Source organism: Rana temporaria, chromosome 4 (genome assembly GCF_905171775.1).
Source record: "Rana temporaria chromosome 4, aRanTem1.1, whole genome shotgun sequence".
Taxonomy (NCBI): domain Eukaryota; kingdom Metazoa; phylum Chordata; class Amphibia; order Anura; family Ranidae; genus Rana; species Rana temporaria.
This window is the reverse complement of record NC_053492.1, coordinates 274,045,640-274,065,324: the sequence shown is the minus strand read 5'-3', so window position 1 is coordinate 274,065,324 and position 19,685 is coordinate 274,045,640. Positions and strand designations below refer to the sequence as shown.

General features: G+C 44.6%; 1 protein-coding gene across 1 annotated transcript in view; it reads left to right on the top strand.

Annotated features, from left to right (window-relative positions):
• Nucleotides 1–19,685, top strand: part of CEP85L (centrosomal protein 85 like) — a 198,250-nt gene that overhangs the window by 120,450 nt on the left and 58,115 nt on the right. The window contains exon 4 of the mRNA XM_040350312.1: nucleotides 10,626–10,750. Within this exon, the coding sequence (XP_040206246.1) occupies nucleotides 10,626–10,750 (125 nt within the window). The remainder of the gene's footprint in view (nucleotides 1–10,625; nucleotides 10,751–19,685) is intronic.

Below are 19,685 nucleotides of genomic sequence, written 5' to 3'. Positions count from 1 at the left end.
CATTTCCTCCTCTATATCACACTGCCTTCTGCGACCCGCTGCAGGTGTCAATACAAAGTTAATGACACCCCCAGATCGGTTTACATATCGCAATGCAAACTGTCAATTTGGACATGAATTGGATCGCATGGAGGTGAACACTTTTGCGATCTGATTCTGGTGCAAACCAAAAAAGGGACCTGCACAACTTTGTTCTGGATGCAATGCAAATTCAGCCATATAATCTGTATGGATACAAGATATCGCATGTGATTTGCACCGCAGTGTGGTGCGAATCGCATGCAAGGTCGCACAACGCACCGGTGTGAACTTAGCCTAACTCTTTTGTGTCTCCCTGGCAGCAGAGTTTGTTCTGTCACCTCTCCAGCTTTTTCTCCCCCTGATCGGTCATTGTGTCTTTTCTGTTCCCTTTCAGAAGCAGTAAATCTTTAGGCCGTGAGCAGACCAACCTCTAGTAACTCACTGATTATCGGCGCAATGGCGAGAATACTGGACTTCTGAGGCTGTGCAGAGCAGGGTGAAATGGTGCCTTAGGCTGGGTTCACACTATTACGAATTGGATGTGGGTGTCACCACATCCAATTCTCTTATTGGGAGATTGTGACTGGCTCTCAATGGAGCCAGTTCATACATCTCTGGAGTGTATTGCACAGGAGTCCTGTTTGTCTTCTGGTCCATTTCAGGTCCCAATTCAGCCAGCGTTATTGGTTTTTAACTACTTCAATACTGGTCCCTTTCACCCCTTTCCTTCCCAGGCCTATTTTCAGCTTTCGCCGCTCTCGCAATTTCAATGAGAATTGCGTGGTCATGCAACACTGTACCAAAATGACATTTTTATCATTTTGTTTACACAAATAGAGCTTTATTTTGGTGGTATCTTTTCACAATTTTTTATTTATTTTTTGCCATTTAAGTGAAAAAAATTGTGAAAAACAATATTTTCTACTTTTTTATTTTAAAAGAAAAAAAATCTAATTTTGTCATAAACTTAAGCCAAAATGTGTTCTGCTACATGTCTGTTGTAAAAAAAAAAAAAATCCTGTTAAGTGTATAAGAATTGGTTTGTGTGATCACGGACATATGTACGCAGATGATCATGTACAGAGGTGCGCAGGTGATCAGACATACATGTGCAGATGATCATTGGGACATATGTGGGGGACAGGTGTTTTTTCTGTGTGGGGACACTGGGCCGGTGATCAGTGTGTAAAAAAAACGGCTCATACTCGCTGATCACCAGCCGGCTGCAGAGACTCTCTCTCTCTCTCTCTCTCTCTCTCTCTCTCTCTCTCTCTCTCTCTCTCTCTCTCTCTCTCTCTCTCTCTCTCTCTCCCCCTCTCTCCCCTCTCTCCCTCTCTCCCTCTCTCCCTCTCTCCCTCTCTCCCTCTCTCCCTCTCTCCCTCTCCCCCTCCCTCCTAACTGACAACTTCCATGTGAGGAGAAGAGAGCTGATCGCCTAGCAACTGGCTCTCTATTTACGTCACATGATGGCTGTGTCCAATCACAGCCATCATAGGATCAGAAGGGCCAATGGCAGAGCCCTCCTGCCGATCTGAGATGCACCCTGTCTTGGTAACACAGGCACTTCGGGGTCACGCTGCTGCGTGGGCACGATCCCTCTCCTTCTGAAGGACCTTCCTGAACTTCCCCTCAGGAGGAAGCCCCCACTCGGCCGTATATATGTGCAGTGGAAGATGGTTAAACCGTATAGGCACATATTTTTACTGTTTTGCATAGCTATTCCCGCAGAAGGGGCCAGCAGGCAGTGATTTATCAGGAACTCATTTTCTGACTAAAGTTTCATTTTAATTAGATGATTCTATTTGACAGGAGAGCTAAAATCACAACGGAAAGCTGTTGCACCTACAGTATGTATTACGCACCTTCCTGCCCAAGCCAATTTTCAGCTTTCAGCACTGTCACACTTTGAATGACAATTGCGCGGTCGTGCTACATTGTACCCAAACAATTTTTTTATCATTTTGTTCCCACAAATAGAGCTTTCTTTTGGTGGTATTTGATCATCTCTGCGGTTTTTATTTTTTGCGCTATAAACAAAAGAAGAGCGACAATTTTAAAAAAAAAACACAATTTTTTACTTTTATTTAATAAATATCACATTTTTTTTTTTTTTTTAAATTTCCTCAGTTTAGGCCGATACGTATTCTTCTACATATTTTTGGTAAAAAAAAATCGCAATAATCATATATTGATTGGTTTGCGCAAAAGTTATAGCGTCTACAAAATAGGTGATAGATTTATGGCATTTTTATTTTATAATTTTTTTTACTAGTATTGGCGTCGATTTGCGATTTTTTTTTTTACTGTCACCGTGACATTGCGGCGAACACATCGGACACTTTTGACACGTTTTTGGGACCATTCACATTTATACAGCGATTAATGCTATAAATATGCATTGATTACTGTGTAAATGTGACTGGCAGGGAAGGGGTTAACCACTAGGGGGGCAAGGAAGGGGTTAATATGTGTCCTAAGATGTGTTATAACTGTAGGGGGGAGGGGACTCTCAAGGGGAGGAGACCGATGTGTGTTCCTCTGTACTGGGAACACACATTGGTCTCCTCACCGCTGACAGGAGGTGGATCTGTGTGTTTACACACACAGGTCCACACTCCTGCCGTGATTACCGACAATCGCGGGCCGGGTCACGAGCGTCGCGCGCGCCCTAGATCGCCGGGAACGCAGGACGTCATATGACGTCCACCCGGATCGAGAAGGGGTCCCTGCCGCCGTCATTTCACAATGAGGCGGTAGGGAAGTGGTTAATAAATACTTTCCAACCTAGGAGCTCTTCTGTCATGGGCCTTTATCCTTTGGTTATGTATTATGGTGTCATGGTTTTATTTATTATTCAGCTAGCATGATGTGGCAATACAGGTCCAGTTCTCTTTATGTTATGTATAACATAATGTCTGTGCCTGAGCAAAACGGCGTGTTAGGAATTCTGTCATGTCTGCTCTTCTTCACTACAAGAGGGCCGCTGCCAAAAGCCTATTCTCACAAACATCTGTTGTAATCTGAAAGAAGATTTGAAAGTGAAGAGCCGTTCACATGTGAATGTTTAAATGAAGCGTGTTTGTGGTAATGGGCTGATAATATGACCACTTGTACACACAAGTGTTTCTAAACATAGGCGAAGCCTCTACTTGTCTGTTGATAACACAGAATTGGTGTATGTTACTGGCATGGGTATTGCTTTACTGTACATCGTGGTCCAAAATGAAGGTCCAACCCCCAGCCCAAACCATGTTTAGTTTTTGATGGAGGGGCAGGCCTAAATTCTCTGTTGGGTATTTTTTTTTTTCTTCCTCGTTGGGGAGATTTCTCTCCACTTCCTGCACCTTGTCACCAAGCGACGAAGGGGAAAAATCACTGAAACACAGCAATAAAAACATTGAGATCTTGTCGGCTCGAGAGCAAAGCACACACTGTTGCTTGATAGCAGCTTTCTATGGGGGCACTCAGCAAGGGGGCGGGGCCTAGAGCGCCAGCGGCGGCTCACTTTAAAGTGCAGGGTATCAGGATCTTGACCCTAAAGCAAGGCACCCTGCACTCAGTGTATTGTTTTTTTAATAAATGCCTTGAGTACTGCTTTAAATGCTGCAAACGTGTTCCAAGGCAGTGGTGTTGGGTCTGTTCAGCTGACCTGTGAATAAAATGACTGCCCAGGAACTAATGTGTGGTTTGACTGTCAGCTTCCTCTAAACCCCTCCCCCACCTTTTTTTTTGCTTGTGTTTAGCTTTGATTCTGTGTTGGATAGGCCAACCTTGTGGATAAGTATTTAAATTTTCTTGAGTCTTGGTTCAGACGGATGCGGAGCATGAAATGCAGCGAATTCTGTGCGTTTTCCCTCATCACATGAGTGTTACGCAGTCTCCTACGGGTGTCAATTAAAGGTTGACACACCAAAAGCAGGTCGCAAATGCAGTGCGCTTGTCTAAACTTGAACACCCATGCGATCAGATTCTAGTGCGACTAAAGAATAATGTGCCTGCATGCGTATGTTGGGCAATTTGGGGCATGAAAAATGAATGGGCTCAAATCTCACCACATAGAATTGCATGTGATTTTCACAGATGTGGTGCAATTCACATGTGGTTCCCAGTGTAAACGGAGTAAGGATAGTAAGAGAATTAAAGAATCAAAGCTTCCAAATAACGACCCACTGGTCAAAGCGCGTTGATTACGTCATTGTGACACACTTCTGCATACATAATTTCTGAGCACCAAGATGAGCCTACATCGTGAGAAGTACCGTATATACTCGAGTATAAGCCGAGTTTTTCAGCACATTTTTTGGTGCTGAAAATGCCCCCCCTCGGCATATACTCGAGTCACCTTTTTGCACCTGAGCTCCCGGACTTTGGGGACTGTATACAGGCCACACTTAGCACACGTATAGCCCCACTCTTCCTCTACAAGTGTGCAAAGTTTGTTTTCCGGGGGACCTACAGCCATGGTGTACCGATTTTTCAAAGTCGGGCACCTCTTCCACATACTCCCATGTTAAACGGTAATTTCTCTGGTAACTTTGGAGACCCGGCACACATGTAACCCCAGTTCTCCTCTACAAGTGTGCAAAGTTTGCTGTCTGGGGGACCTACGGCCGGGAAGCACAGATTTTTCAAAGCCGGGCACCCCTTCTATATACTCCCGTGTTAAACGGAAGTCTAGTCATGGGCACAGTGAGGCATGGGCACAGTAAGGCATGCACATGGACACAGTGAAGCATGCAGATGGACACCCTAGGCTTATACTCGAGTCAATAAGTTTTCCCATTTTTTTGTGGTAATATTGGGTGCCTTGGCTTATATTCGGGTCGGCTTATACTTGAGTATATATACGGTACATTGAATGCTGGCCCGGAGCCTGTTATACACTTAGGCCCCGTACACACCATAGAATCCATCCGCAGATAAATCCCAGCAAATGGGTTTCAGCGGATAGATCCTATGGTGTGTACACGCCAGCGGATCTGTTTCCGCGGATATATCTCCCCTGGGATGGATTCCAGCAGATCGAATATTCGCTGACATGCAGAACATATCCATCTGCTGGAATCCATCCCAACGGATGGATCCGCTGGTCTGTATAGACTCACCGGATCCATCTGTCCGAAGGGATCCCCCGCATGCGTCGTAATGATTCGACACATGCGTGGAATTCCTTATATGACAGCGTCGCGCACGTCGTCGCGTCATAATCGCGGCGACGGCGCGACACGTCATCGCCAGAGGATTTCGGCGCGGATTTCAATGCGATGGACCGTATTCGCGGATAAATTCTATCGTGTGTATGGGGCCATATGCTGTATACTGTGGCCGCCAGGGTTATGAACTCCATCAAATACGAGTGTAAATTTTTTGTCCTTTATACCAAATAAACTTTTAACTGTCAGTTTTAGGCTATGAAGCCCTGTACAATCGTCCGGGAATCCCGTCAGGAAAAAAACGTCTGTTTTCCTGAGGGGATTCCTGGCAAGCTTTCCTTGCAAAGCCGTGCATACAGACGGCCATTCAAAATAACCGCTGTTCTTTTGAATGGCAAGAACGCGGTGACGTCATCGACTATGACGAGCCTGCGCTCGTCGCATTCAATGCTGTCACCGCCATCTTGCTACACCCTACACTACCCTTGTATGCTAACGTGCATGCGTCAAAGTCTTTTCGCGCATGCGCGGGTTTACCTGGGGACAGGTAAGCATACACACTCGCGGTTTTCTCGGCAGGAAACACTGCCGAGAATCTTGACGAGAAAATAGAGAGCAGGTTCTCAATTTTTCTCGTCGGGATTCCCGACCGTTTTCTCGCCGAGAAAGCATACTCGCACAGGGTTTTCTCTGCAAGAGAAAACCGTGCGTGTGTACGAGGCTTGATTCTTTCTTTCTTTATTCTGTCTTCCCTTCTAAACCACCATCTGAGGGAAAAAAGATTGTGGGGTCCCATATACATCATGAAAGGGATCATTCCTCTAAAAGCACAGCCAACCACAATAGAGATAGGTGGTCATACATTGTGGTGAGTGCACATCTATGTGGGGCACCTGGAGCACAGTGGAAGTCAAGCACTGAACTATTGTTTACAGAGCACGAGCACTTTTTCCACAGGACTTATATTTGACTTGAAATAAGCTGATTATAAATGGTCTGTAATGCACTATTTTGATTGCTTTGATTGTTGTTCACAATTTAATAATACGGAGCGCAGTGTATTTTGTTATAAGTAGGAGAATTGGCATTTGGCCAACTCTGGGCTCGAAAGGTTTTTTTTTTTTTTTAATTTATACCAGTCTTGGCTATGTCTGTTTACCATGTTACCCATTAGTCCTCTCCTCGTGTTTTATTTTTTTTAAAACTTGCCATGAGAGAAGGTTCAGCATGAGAGCCAAGTAACCAATATTTACAGAAGTAGGGTGCACACATGGCAGCCCCCAATGTTTTTCTTATGGCTGGGTTTCCTATAAGACAGATGACAAAGGGTAAGTAAATTGTGCATAGCATTGACGATCACTAACCATCAACACGGGGGACCAATGTATTCAAAACAGTAGGAGGAATGTACCGCTGTCCCTTTCAATGGAGTCGCTCTGAGGCGTCTTGTTACAATGGTATTTATAGGCCACTGACCCGCATAGTTTTTCTGCAAAGACAAAAGAAAAATACTTGGATGCAAACTATGGAAAAATAATTTGAGTGTTTGGTCAGCCTCGTAAAGACAAGTGACTCTATGCAGATAATTAAGTCTTAATGGAATGCCTCTTGAGTTTTACAGGTAAACAAGCTAGGCCAGCACTGGAAATCCATCATTCTGTTATCACTCATTTGTTCCCCGTGTCCCTGTGTATTGCACTATTTTGAAACATGCCATCTACTAAATATTTGGCAAGGCTGTTCCTATAAATAAAAGCTAATGAAAAGAATGGAACATATCCTCTAATCTATTTGCCTTCTCCTAGTTTATAATTCTCCCTCTGCCTTACCAAAAGCACCTTGGTTAACTTGAAAATAAAGGGATTGTAAAATCAGAAGGTTTTTTATCTTAATGCGTTCTATGCATTAAGATAAAAAGCCTTCTGTGTGCAGCCCCCCTAATACTTACCTGAGGTCCCTCTAGCTCCAGCGATGTTGTAGGAATGTCTCGGCTGTCCGGGACTCCCCCTCCTTAATTGGCTGAGACAGCAGCGTGGTGCCATTGGCTCCCACTGCCGTCAATCGGCCAATGAGAATAGAAAGGGGGTGGGGCTGGGCCGCAGCTCTGTGTCTGAATGGACGCAAGGAGCTATGACTCGGCTCAGGTGCTCCCCATAGCAAGCTGCTTGCTGTGCGGGCATCCAACAGGAGGGAGGGGCCAGGAGAGCCGAAGAGGGACCCAAGAAGAGGAGGATCCGGGCTGCTCTGTGCAAATCCCCTGCACAGAGCAGGTAGGTATAACATGTTTTCTTATTTTTAATAATTACAAAAAAAAAGACTTTTACAATCATTTAGTAGATGTAATGTCAAACTTTTTTTTTCTTTTTTAGATAGACTAAGGAAGGGTTAAAGCCCATATCAAGTTAATTTTTACCATATGTGACCCAGCGGTGAGATTTTCTATCACTTTCTGTTCTGGGAATGGAACAGAAAATTTGATCTACTGTAATCTCTACTGAAAGCGGAGTTCCACCAGTTTTTTTAGTTTATTAAAAGTCAGCAGCTACAAAAAGCATAACTGCTGACTATTAATAAACAGACACTTACCTGCCCCACGGTCCAGCGATGCGGCTGCCCCGAGGCTCACCCCTCTCCTCCTCCATTCACACTCTGGGCACCCGGCAGTGACAGCTTTTTGCTTCACGGCTGGGCATGCACTGCGCATGTGCAAATAGCGCTGCACACTCCTATTGGTCATTCAATCTTCTGGGACCTGAGTTGTGTCCCAGAAAAACGCTGGCAGGGAGGGGCTATCTAGGGCGAGAGGAGTCGTCGTCTAGGTGGCTGAAGAAAGAAAGTGGGACAGGAAGTCCCACTAAAGAGGGCACAGCCCCCCCCCCCCCCAAAAAAAGGACATGCCAAATGTGGCATGTCAGGGGGCAAGGAGTGCTTAAAGCAGAAGTTCCACTTTTGGGTGGAAACTCCGCTTTATGTAAACAAAATTTCAATCTTGGTGCCCCTGTTAGGTTTTTCTTTTCTTATGCCTTGTTCTGATGGCAACACAAAATGTTTGCATTTCTCTTCACTTTCTGTCTTCGTGACCATAATCAACAGAGGAGTAAATCTTCCAAGCGGGGACACTGAGCGCAGGAACTACTAGACAAGGGTCTCCTGCTCCCTTGCCTTTACATTAACATTAATTGTGCTTTCCTGTTAAGTAGACCTATCTGATTAAGCCTCGTATGATATGGTGTTTGTTTAAAAATGATATTGTGTTGTAGTTCAGTCCAACGGGATAGGGTGGGGAGTTTAGATTTCCTTTTAGTGTAATAAAATTGCCTTCCAGGCATGGAACAATCGCTTTTCTCACTTATCATGCACTACCCTTTCTATTATTTCCATAACGCGCCTTTCACACGAACGGCTGTTTTGCCGCAGTTAAAAGCATGTTTATGTTTTGCTGGAATTCAAGACTCCAGGCACAGTGGTCAGCTGCATTTGTACAGTGCGTTTAGCCGCGGCACAATATTGAACGGGGATCCGACTTGGATCCTAGCCAATACCAAGCACTGTGTCTGGTATGAATCTTGAGGGGGGAACTCCATGCCAAATTTCAAATAAAAAAAACAGCATGGGTTCCCCCTCCAAGAGCATACCAGGACCCCCAAAATCCATACCAGATCCGTATCCGAGCAGCAGCCCGGCCGGTCAGGAAAGGGTGTGGGGACGAGCGAGCGCCCCCCTCTTAACCGTGCCAGGCCGCATGCCCTCAACATGGGAAGGTTAGTGCTTCGGGGCAGGGGGGTGCCCTGCAGCCCCCCGACCCCAAAGCAACCTGTCCCCATGTTGATGAGGACAGGGCCTCTTCCCGACAACCCAGGCCGTTGGTTGTCGGGGTTTGCGGGCGGGGAGCTTAACCGAATGCGGAACAAAAATTAAAAAAAAACACACTACACAGGGTTTTTAAAGTAATTTATTAGTCAGCTCCAGGGTTCTCTTCTGCCGGGGGGGGGGGGGGCTTGGGCGCTTTCTTCTTTAGCTCTTTTCCGAGTGCCCCCCCCCCCCGGCTTCTTCGACGTCTTCTGCCGGGGGGGGGTGTCCCGGTCTTTACCGCGCCGTCTGGTCCTCTTCCGCTGGGGGGGGGGGCCCGGGCTTCTGTCGCCTTCTGCCTTCTTCTCCGATGTTGACACGTCACTTCCTCCCGCTGTAATGCCGTGTGCGTGGCTCGCACCAATTTATATAGGCCTCTTATGACGTCAGTCCCATCATGCTCCGGGTGGTGACGACATCAGGGGGCGGATATCACCTGGTGACCCCGCCCCCTTAAATTGTCACCACCCGGAGCATAATTGGACTGTGACGCCATAAGAGGCCTATATAAATCGGTGCGAGCATTACAGCGGGAGGAAGCGACGTGTCAACATCCAAGAAGAGAAGAAGGCAGAAGGCGACAGAAGCCTGCCCCCCCTGCTCGTAAAAGAGCTAAAGAAGAGAGCGAGGCCCCCGGCGGAAGAGAACCAGATGGTGGTGAAGACCGGGACCCCCCCCCCCCCCTCACCCGGCAGAAGACGTCGAAGAAGTCCGGGGGGGGGGAGGGCTCGTAAAAGGGCTAAAGAACAAAGCGCAACCCCCCCCCCCCCCCCCCCCCCCGGCGGAAGAGAACCAGACGGCAGTTTTTTCTATCCGCACAAAACCACAGGTAACCCTAGTGTGTGAAGGGTGTCATAGGAAAGCATTGTGTGCTTCTAGCAGCTAGAAGCACCATTCTATCCGTCCGTGAGAAATAACGTGATTGTTTTAAGTACCAAGCTCGTATGTTGGCCTGCGCAATAAACACTTGGCTGACTTAATCTGTATGTTTTGTGTGTATTGAATGATGATCAGTGTATGTGCAGCGTTAAAGGTGAACATCGATTCCGATATTTGTGTTCTGCAAATGAGGCCTTGGCTCTACTAGAGGGTAGAATGTTTGTAATGTCGGCCAACCCATTTGATGGAACCCATGCCAGGTTAGAAAGTTGGTATGCTTTTTCTGGATATGTTCAGCTGATTGTTATAATACAACTATTAGAATTGTAGGTTATATAAAAGAAAGTTGCTTTTTTTTGTGTCTTTGTGTTTTTTTCTTTTTAAGATTTTGTCTATGAAAAGAGCACCTCATGTTGCACAGTATATGCTTTTTTTAAGGCTTGTAATTGTTGAAGATTTCACGTCCATTGTCCTGATGACAACCTTGTCACCATAACTTTTCCGTGGGTCCATGGAGAACCGTTTTTATCGCTTTCCCATTTTATCCAAAATGTATAAAAGGTCTGAATATCCACTTCCTTGTAGGAAAGCCACATCCATTCTTGCCTACAGTAATTGGGAAATAAAGATGCAGACGAATTGCTATAGTTTTTACAGTATGGATTGTTTTGCCATTTTACTGCTCAAATTTGTAGGCACTAATTTTTTTATCTTTTTGTATAGGTTGGGAATAATTCCTCTCGAATAACGTTTACTGGAGTGCCCGTAAGTCAGGATGCCTCTAAATGGGAGTCCCTGGTGAAAATCAAAGAAGGACTACTGCGACAGAAGGATATTGTACTAGAAAGGTACAGTTTACTGGTTTATGTTCTAACACAACCTCTAATATCAGCCAGTTGTATAACAGAAAGAAGTGTATGCAGTTCCAAACTTGCATAAAAATAAAAACTGTATTAAATCTACACGAGATAAGTAAAATAAAAAAAATGGGATGCTGCTACAGTAACTAGTTGGATACTTGTTCTGTCTTCGAAAATGTAACTGCAATTTTTGATTGTGTAACGGTTGCAACCGGCTAGATTCCTTTTGTTTGTTCTAAAATAAATAGCCCAATAGGCCTTTTCTCAAAGCTTATGAAGAATTCTGACCTAGCTGGCAACATGGAAAACTTTGAATTGACACCACATAATGGAGGTAATTGACTAAGGAGTATATAAGGCCCCTTTTATACTGGGGCGGGAGGTGCGTGGCGGTAAAGCGCCGCCATTTTTAGCAATCTTTTATTGCTAATTTCGTGGCACTATTCAGCCGTTAGCGGGGTTGTTTTACCCCCGCTAGTGGCCGAAAAAAGGGTTAAAACCATTGCGGTGGTGCCCTATTGATTTTAATGAGCAGGCGTGGTATACACACCGCTCCAAAGATGCGGCTAGCAGTATTATTTATTTTTTCGTTCTGCCAGCGCACCACTCCAGTGTGAAAGCCCTCGGGCTTTTACACTGGAGAAACCGCAGCCGCTGTTTCAGGTCGGTTTGCAGGCGCTATTTTTAGCGCAATAGCGCCTGCAAACCGCCGCAGTGTGAAAGGGGTCTTATATGGCATAGCATTTCAGAGAAAGTCTTATGTGCTGTACAATGCTGTATACGCAGTATGTAAAAAAATTGACCATTGGTCCCTTAACAAATCCCTGTTATGTGGTCTCTCAATTTTTCAAGGTGGATAAAAATCTATGATTAAAAAAAAAAAGTAAAAAATCTAATTTTTTTTTTAATATAAATCAGATTTTTAACAAATTAATTTTAACCTTTCAGCCCCGGACCATTTTTTGCTGGTCAATGACCGGGCCACTTTTTGCGATTCGGCACTGCGTCGCTTTAACTGACAATTGCGTGGTCGTTCGACGTAGCTCCCCAACAAAATTGGCGTCCTTTTTTCCCACAAATAGTGCTTTCTTTTGGTGGTATTTGCTCACCTCTGCGGTTTTTATTTTTTGCGCTATAAACAAAAATGGAGCGTCAATTTCGAAAAAAAATTGATATTTTTTACTTTTTGCTATAATAAATATCCCCCAAAAAATATAAAAAAAACGTTTTTTTTCTCAGTTTAGGCCGATACGTATTCTTCTACATATTTTTCGTAAAAAAAAACGCAATAAGCGTTTATTGATTGGTTTGCGCAAAAGTTATAGCGTCTACAAAATAGGGGATAGTTTTATGGCATTTTTATTAATATTTTTTTTTTTACTAGTAATGGCGGCGATCAGCGATTTTTATCGGTACTGCAACCTTATGGCGGACACTTCGGACACTTTTGACACCATTGGCATTTTTATAGCGATCAGTGCTATAAAAATGCATTGATTACTGTAAAATTGTCACTGGCAAGGAAGGGGTTAACACTAGGGCACGAGGAAGGGGTTAGTTATGTTCCCTGTGTGTGTTACAACTAGGGTTGTCCCGATACCACTTTTTTAGGACCGAGTACAAGTACCGATACTTTTTTTCAAGTAGTCGCCGATACCGAATACCGATACTTTTTTTAAATGTGTCCCCAAATGCAGCCATGTCCCCCACATATGCAGCCATGTCCCTCTAGCCATGTCCCTCACATATGCAGCCATGTCCCTCTAGCCATGTCCCTCACATATGCAGCCATGTCCCTCACATATGCAGCCATGTCCCTCTAGCCATGTCCCTCACATATGCAGCCATGTCCCTCACATATGCAGCAATGTCCCTCTAGCCATGTCCCTCACATATGCAGCCATGTCCCTCTAGCCATGTCCCTCACATATGCAGCCATGTCCCTCACATATGCAGCAATGTCCCTCTAGCCATGTCCCTCACATATGCAGCAATGTCCCTCTAGCCATGTCCCTCGATGCGGCGGCGGGGGGAAAGGGGGGGGAAAGTATTCTATTTAGGTATCGGGGGTATTTGCGCGAGTACGAGTACTCCCGCAAATACTCGGTATCGGTCCCGATACCGATACTGGTATCGGTATCTGGACAACCCTAGTTACAACTGAAGGGGGGGGGGTGGAACTGACTTGGGCAAATGACAGATCGCTGTTCATACATTGTATGAACAGACGATCAGGCATTTCTCCCCCCCTGACAGGACCGGGAGCTGTCAGATCAGCATGAAAAGGAACTTGGTTTTGTAGAATTAGGCTGTTCTGCCATATTTAAATGTTTGGTAAACTCATTCAATGAATCCAAGCTCTGCATGAATTCACACAATTTCACAGTAACCATGAGATAAAACACAGTTCAGGAATATTTCTTTATCCCATTGTTTTGCAAATCTATGTACACTACAAACTATATGATTGAAGAAAAATGTATCTGTACCAGGCTCTAAGTGTGAGCAGGAAGGGCAAGCAGTAAAAATGAAATGAAAGATTCTAACTACCAGCAAGAATAAGTTCTTACATTTAAAGTGCACCTACCATTTCAGATCCATCCACTCACCTGCTGCTGCCACGTCCCTCTGCTTGTTGTGTCACTGCCGCATCACCAGGCGTCCCATTAAAGTGAATGGGACTGTTGGTGAGTGTACAGTGGGTCAGAGGAGATGACAGTTGCTCTTTTACAATTATGATTTAAATCGAGTTGATTCATTCAGCTCTATTGTTTCCTTTTGGAATGCCATAAGATTGTTATTTGTGGACGCCTGATTCAGTTAGCGCAAAAAAAGTGGCTGGAATGAATGAGTTAGAAACTGCCTACGGTTCGCTTTCAGCCAGTTACTGACCGCACTATAGTCAAATGATGGCTACACTGCGGCTCGATAACTCTGTGAGGGCGTACATTGACGTCCTCCCAGAATCGCACGCGGGAGTATCCGTGACCGCCGGGTCCTCTGCATCACGGTAAATGGCTGCTGACCATACCGAACGCTACAGTGTGAGCAGTGAGACTGGTTTCAGCAGCGCTGTGGGCTAGAACTGTAGTGCCCACAGCGCTGCTCTGTGACAATTGCAGCCTCATCCATCCATCCATGCTCAGCCATCCCTCTGTATTACTCAGCCATCAATACTCATCCATCCCGCAATTTTTTTTTTGGGGGGGGGGGGGGGGGGAAGCATCCAGAAATACCAATGGGAGGCTCTGCTAAAGCTAAAACCAGAGCGATGCACTGTCTTCACAAACACAGAAATCAGCTATTCTAACAATATAACAAGTTAGGCGGATGATGTCTGTACCTAATAAATGAGAAACTCTCGGCAATATTCATTGATTCCATGCCTAAAATTCAAAAGGTCTGAACACCATGGATAATGCATTGCATATCTCCAAATTTTGGCCACACATTTCATATTATCTGATATAATTTGGAGCCTGTAAGTTTGCACCGGCCCAGGTCTCTTTCCCTTCCTCCATTTATCCCTCTCACCCTTCCCTTTTCTCTCCTTCCCCTTTTTTCTAACCTCTCTCTCACCTCCTTATTTTTACCTTCTTTGCACTTCTCCCCACTTCTGTATCCTGATTTTCTCCTACTCTCTCACTCTGTTAGCTGCTATTCTTTTGTTCTTCATTGGCCTATGTAAGGCATGTCCAAAGTCCGGCCCCGGGGGCCAATTGCGGCCCCCTTGGTGATTTAATATGGCTCCCCTGGGGATTTGAACATATAAAGACATTGCAGCCTCACATGTGCCCTGTGCCCTGGGGGCCACAAAAGATATATACCGTATTTATCGGCGCTGCCTCGGAGGGGACAGGATGTGCGCCATCAGATTACATAAAGAGAATCTCCTTTTTACTCGGCGGAATCTGTAATAGGAAGTCCCGTTTCCTGGGATGCCATTGGATGACTGTTCTGTTTATCATAGGAGGCGGGACTTTGTATTTAAGAGGCCACGAGTAAACAAGAAATTCTCCTGTTTGTAATCTGACGGCGCTTGTCCCTCCCGGTCCCCTCCGAGGCTGCAGATGGGCATCGGGCAGACTGCACTGATAGCAATGGTAAGGCTGCATTCATGGCACATGTAAGGGCTGCATTGATTGCAATGGTAAGGCTGCATTGATTGCAATGGTAAGGCTGCATTCATGGCACATGTGAGGCTGCATTCGTGGCAATGGTGAGGCTGCATTCGTGGCAATGGTGAGGCTGCATTCGTGGCAATGGTGAGGCTGCATTTGTGGCAATGGTGAGGCTGCATTCGTGGCAATGGTGAGGCTGCATTCGTGGCAATGGTGAGGCTGCATTCGTGGCAATGGTGAGGCTGCATTCGTGGCAATGGTGAGGCTGCATTCGTGGCAATGGTGAGGCTGCATTCGTGGCAATGGTGAGGCTGCATTCGTGGCAATGGTAAGCCTGTACGTGTTATACGCTGATAAATACGGTATATCCAAATAACATGCCCAAGCTCAACCTTAATCCTGAGCAGCACTCAGGGATTCGTTGGGGCCACAAAAGAGATATATACAGTATATCCAAATAACACGCCTGATCTCATCTCTTCACCACACACAGCTACAAAGGCAAGAGAATTCTCGTTGTGCAGTGTATTAGTGCTCGGGCAAACACACTTAGATCAAATTTTAATGGTTCAAAGAATGTCAGGCAAAATGGTCGGCCCTCGAGCATGTTCTCTTCATCAAATGTGGCCCTCTTTGAAAAAAGTTTGGACACCCCTGGCATATGAATTATTTTCTTTAGTACCAACAGTTCTATAAGATGCCGGTTTAGTATTCCTGCTACAAAGTCCCTTGCCAACTCTAGATGTGTATTTTTTTTTTTTGGTTTGGTATGTTATTTCCATATACATAATCTGTGTGGAATTGTCGTGTTTCGTTTTGTAAAACTCAATAAACTTTTTAACAAAAAGTAAAGCAAATAAAAGATAACATGAAACCAGTTGACAGGTTCTCTTAAATGAAATACTTCATGTGGGAAATGATATTTTATGTTACAGTACATGCCCCTCGCCTGTTTGACAGCATTGTATTTTTGTTCCAACATAAGGAGAGATTTATGCTTCCTTTTTATATTTAGAAGTTTGAAAACAAGTCGGTTATGTGTGGTAAGCAGACTGGGGCAGTGAAAAATAAAAGTTTGCCCCTTGGCAGAAATGAAATTTCAATAACTGATGCCCTTGGATCCGAGCCCTGGAAAGGAGATGTTGAAAGCTCATCCCAAACACTTGGCATTATACAATATGAAAGCCACAAAGCAGATATATCATCTCAGTGCTTGTATTTTTAGCAAGTTCATTTCTGTGTGCTTCTGAAATCTTTCAGATGACACGTTTTCAAATAAAACTTCCTGAGAAATCACTTAGGTAATAAATAGAAGAGCACATATACAATTTAAAATGGATAATTACCTCACAAGCTTCTGAGGTGAGTTTGTAGGACAGTGCTTAAGAAATAGCTAGGCCTTCACTCGGGGAAGGATTTCTCTAAACCAGTTACTAAGAAGGGTCCATCATGCAAAATGTAGAAAAGATTGGATTTTCTGGTTGAAATCGAATATCTTTTAAATTCCTCCAAAAAGAGTTTGCGTTCATGGCCAGGCTAAAAGGTGTGGGGTGGTCCGACTGTTTACTGCCCTAAAATTTCCAATACAGAACCGTAGCCAAACCAAACATTGTTTTCCTCTCCTTCCCCCAAATGGTGCATTGACATGAGCTGTCATGTAAACAGTGACTTCTTACTCTGTTTCAATACATTTATTGAAGGTTTTCACAAGGAGTAGATAAATAACAATGTAAATGATTGAATAATGCACAGTTCACGCAATCTGAAATGCTGGTATACCAACAAAAGAAATGGTTTGCATCAGTCAAAGGGAAAGAAGCGGAAGGCGTGTAGCCCTGAGCCCCCACATGGCTATAAAGTTTTCCCTCAGAAGTGCCACTCCAAGGCATATCCGAGGCCTTTAATTGCGAACATATGAGTTTATGCACGAACACTATCGAACCAACAATGATGTCTTGCATAGAGACTTCAAGTACACAGCCAACTCATTAATAAATTGCTTAATAGTCAATGAGGGCTTACTCTTGAAGTAGACACTTGCACCATTCCCCTGGGAATGGTACGGACTGTGTAAACCAGGGGTAGGCAACCTCGGCCCTCCAGCTGTGGTGAAACTTCAAATCCCATCGTGCCTCTGCCTCTAGGAGTCATGCCTGTAATTGTCAAGGTCTTGCAATGATATTTGTAGTTTCAAAACAGCTTCAGGGCCAAGGTTGCCTACCCCTGGTGTAAACATTGTCATCTTAGGGCAAGAAAAAACTGGTGTGATTTAAAGTAGAACTATAGGCAAAACTTTTTATTTTGGATAGAGTAAGGGAAGGGTATAGCCCCTGTAAGGTTTATTTTTGCCCTCTTTGTCCCATTGGGGAGACTTGCCTTCACTTCCTGTCATAAAGCCAAAATAGGAAGTGAGCAAAAATGCTGAAAATTAACCACTTGCTGACCGCCCGTCTGCAATGTACTGTGGATGGGCGGCCCGCACGAGCAAAGCGGTGTGCCCGTATGTCCCTGTCTGTGTTTAGCATGCGCACATGCGTGCCCCCTGCCAACACCAGCTGTGACTGCGGGAGCCTATCAGCAAGTCCCAGCCAATGATTCATGGCCAGGACCTACTGATCGACTGTGTGCAATCGCAGCTCAGAGCCCTGTGTTGACAATCAACACAGGGCTTTGTACAAAGGGAACTGCAAAGCAGGGATAAGAAACACAGAAATCTGTAGTAAAAAGCAGCACACATTACAGAAATTACACATTGTTGGGTACACATTTAAACCATTGATCACCCTAGATCAGTGATGGTGAACCTTGGCACCCCAGATGTTTTAGAACTACATTTCCCATGATTCCCATGCACTTTGCAATGTAGTTGAGCATCATGGGAAATGTAGTTCCAAAACATCTGGAGTGTCAAGGTTCGCCATCACTGCCCTAGATGTTAACCCCTTCCCAGCCAGAGTCATTAGTACAGTGACAGTGAATAGTATTGGCACTGATCACTGTATTAGAGTCACTGGTGATGTCAGTGGCAGTTTGTGAGTGTCCCAATTGGAAGATTTCCCCTCTAGTCCTTTTTCTGGGGACAATCCAAAATTTAGGAATTCCTTTCACTTTCAATGATCATGGTAAACAGGACAAATAGAGAAGTTTAATTTTCGTAACGAGGGGCACAGACAGCAATAAAAAATGATAGGTGTTCCAATCTCTCTCCACTCTATCCAAAACTAAAGAGTCTTGCCTTCAATCAAAGTATAACTGAAGGATTAAACTTTTTGACATTCTAGCAACATGTGCAACAACATATTTGGTTTAATAGTTTGGGTTTAGATGCCCTTAAGGCAGTTTTCTCTGCATCCAATTCACAGGAGATTGTGACTGGCTCTCTATGGAGCCTGTTTACATATTTTGGGGACGGCTGCCGAGCAGATTGCACAGGGGTCCCGTGCGTCTTTTGCATATTTTCGGGGGGGGGGGGGGGGGGCGAATTCAGGTGAAAATTTTGCCTTGATTGGTCCCTGAAATGAGGAACAGGGACGCATCGGACCCCGGCTGCAAGCCACATGCGGCTTAGATGTAAACCCAGTATAAAGCACGGGTGTCATTCCATATTTCTGTTTTGTTGGCTTTGTAGCAGCAATGACTATAAAGCCTCAGACTGCATACTTCTGGTCTGGAGCCTACAGTGCTTTGTCTGTCAGGATTTACTGTGTTTAGAAGGTCCACTTGGCCTCCTTGTTGGTCGAAGAGACTGTATTTCCCACATGCGAGTATTTTTATTGACCAGTGTAATCATTTACAATACTGGTGGTAGGTGTCTGCAACCTGCTTTATAGATCAATACAAGTAGTCCACACCAGACAACCGTGTTGATGTTAATATCCAGAGCAGAAATAGGCACAAGTCCCATGTTCAGTATTTGAGTTGGAAAGTTGTGCAGTATTTATTTGGAGAATGGTTGCATACTGGAGTGAATTATGCCAAATATCTGGACATGTGATCTAAACCCCTTGTAAACAACACCAGTCTCATGAGAGTATTTACCACTGAATCCCAAATCACAGGCCAAGTTGTACTTCAAGAGCTTTTTATGGCTTGGTAACAAAGAGGGCTTTTTCCTAAAAGCTCCCAGCACACAGGAAACAGCTGCTACTTAGTGCTTTGCACCTCCGCGGCTCTATTAAAATATGAGCAGCCTACTGTATTTTTTGTTATGTAGTAAGGTACATAGCCTTTAATACATGCAACATAACCACACAAAATAATAATTGAACACCAATGTGAGCTGGTAGTGATACGTATGCCTGGTAACCTTCCAGTCATATTTCAAATTTGTATGCTAGTAGCGCACCTGCTTAAGTCACTATTGGTGTCCTATGTAAAAAAAATATATATAATGTAGCACTGGAAAATTGAACAGCTTCATACATTTTGTGAAACAAGCATGCACATAAATGATTACATTTTAAAAATAATATTTTTTAGAGAGCAATATTGAGACTGCCATTCCTGAACTCCTGAAAATGCTAGTTGTCTGGCTGTCATGCTGATCCAATGACTTAAAGAATTATAGCCAAAGCTTTTTTGGCTGTGCTTCTATGAATCATATAAGTTCAGTTCGTTCTGCCACTCCTTTGATCCGTTTACTAATGCAATGGAGCCAACACAGGCTCTGAAAAGATCCCGACCTTTATGGTCGGGATTCACCCAGATGCCTGGACTGGCAGCTGGCTCAGCCTCTTGGTGAGTCGCTGAGAGCCTGACCCATATAGTTGGGATCTACTCAGATGCCTGGACTGGCAGCTGGC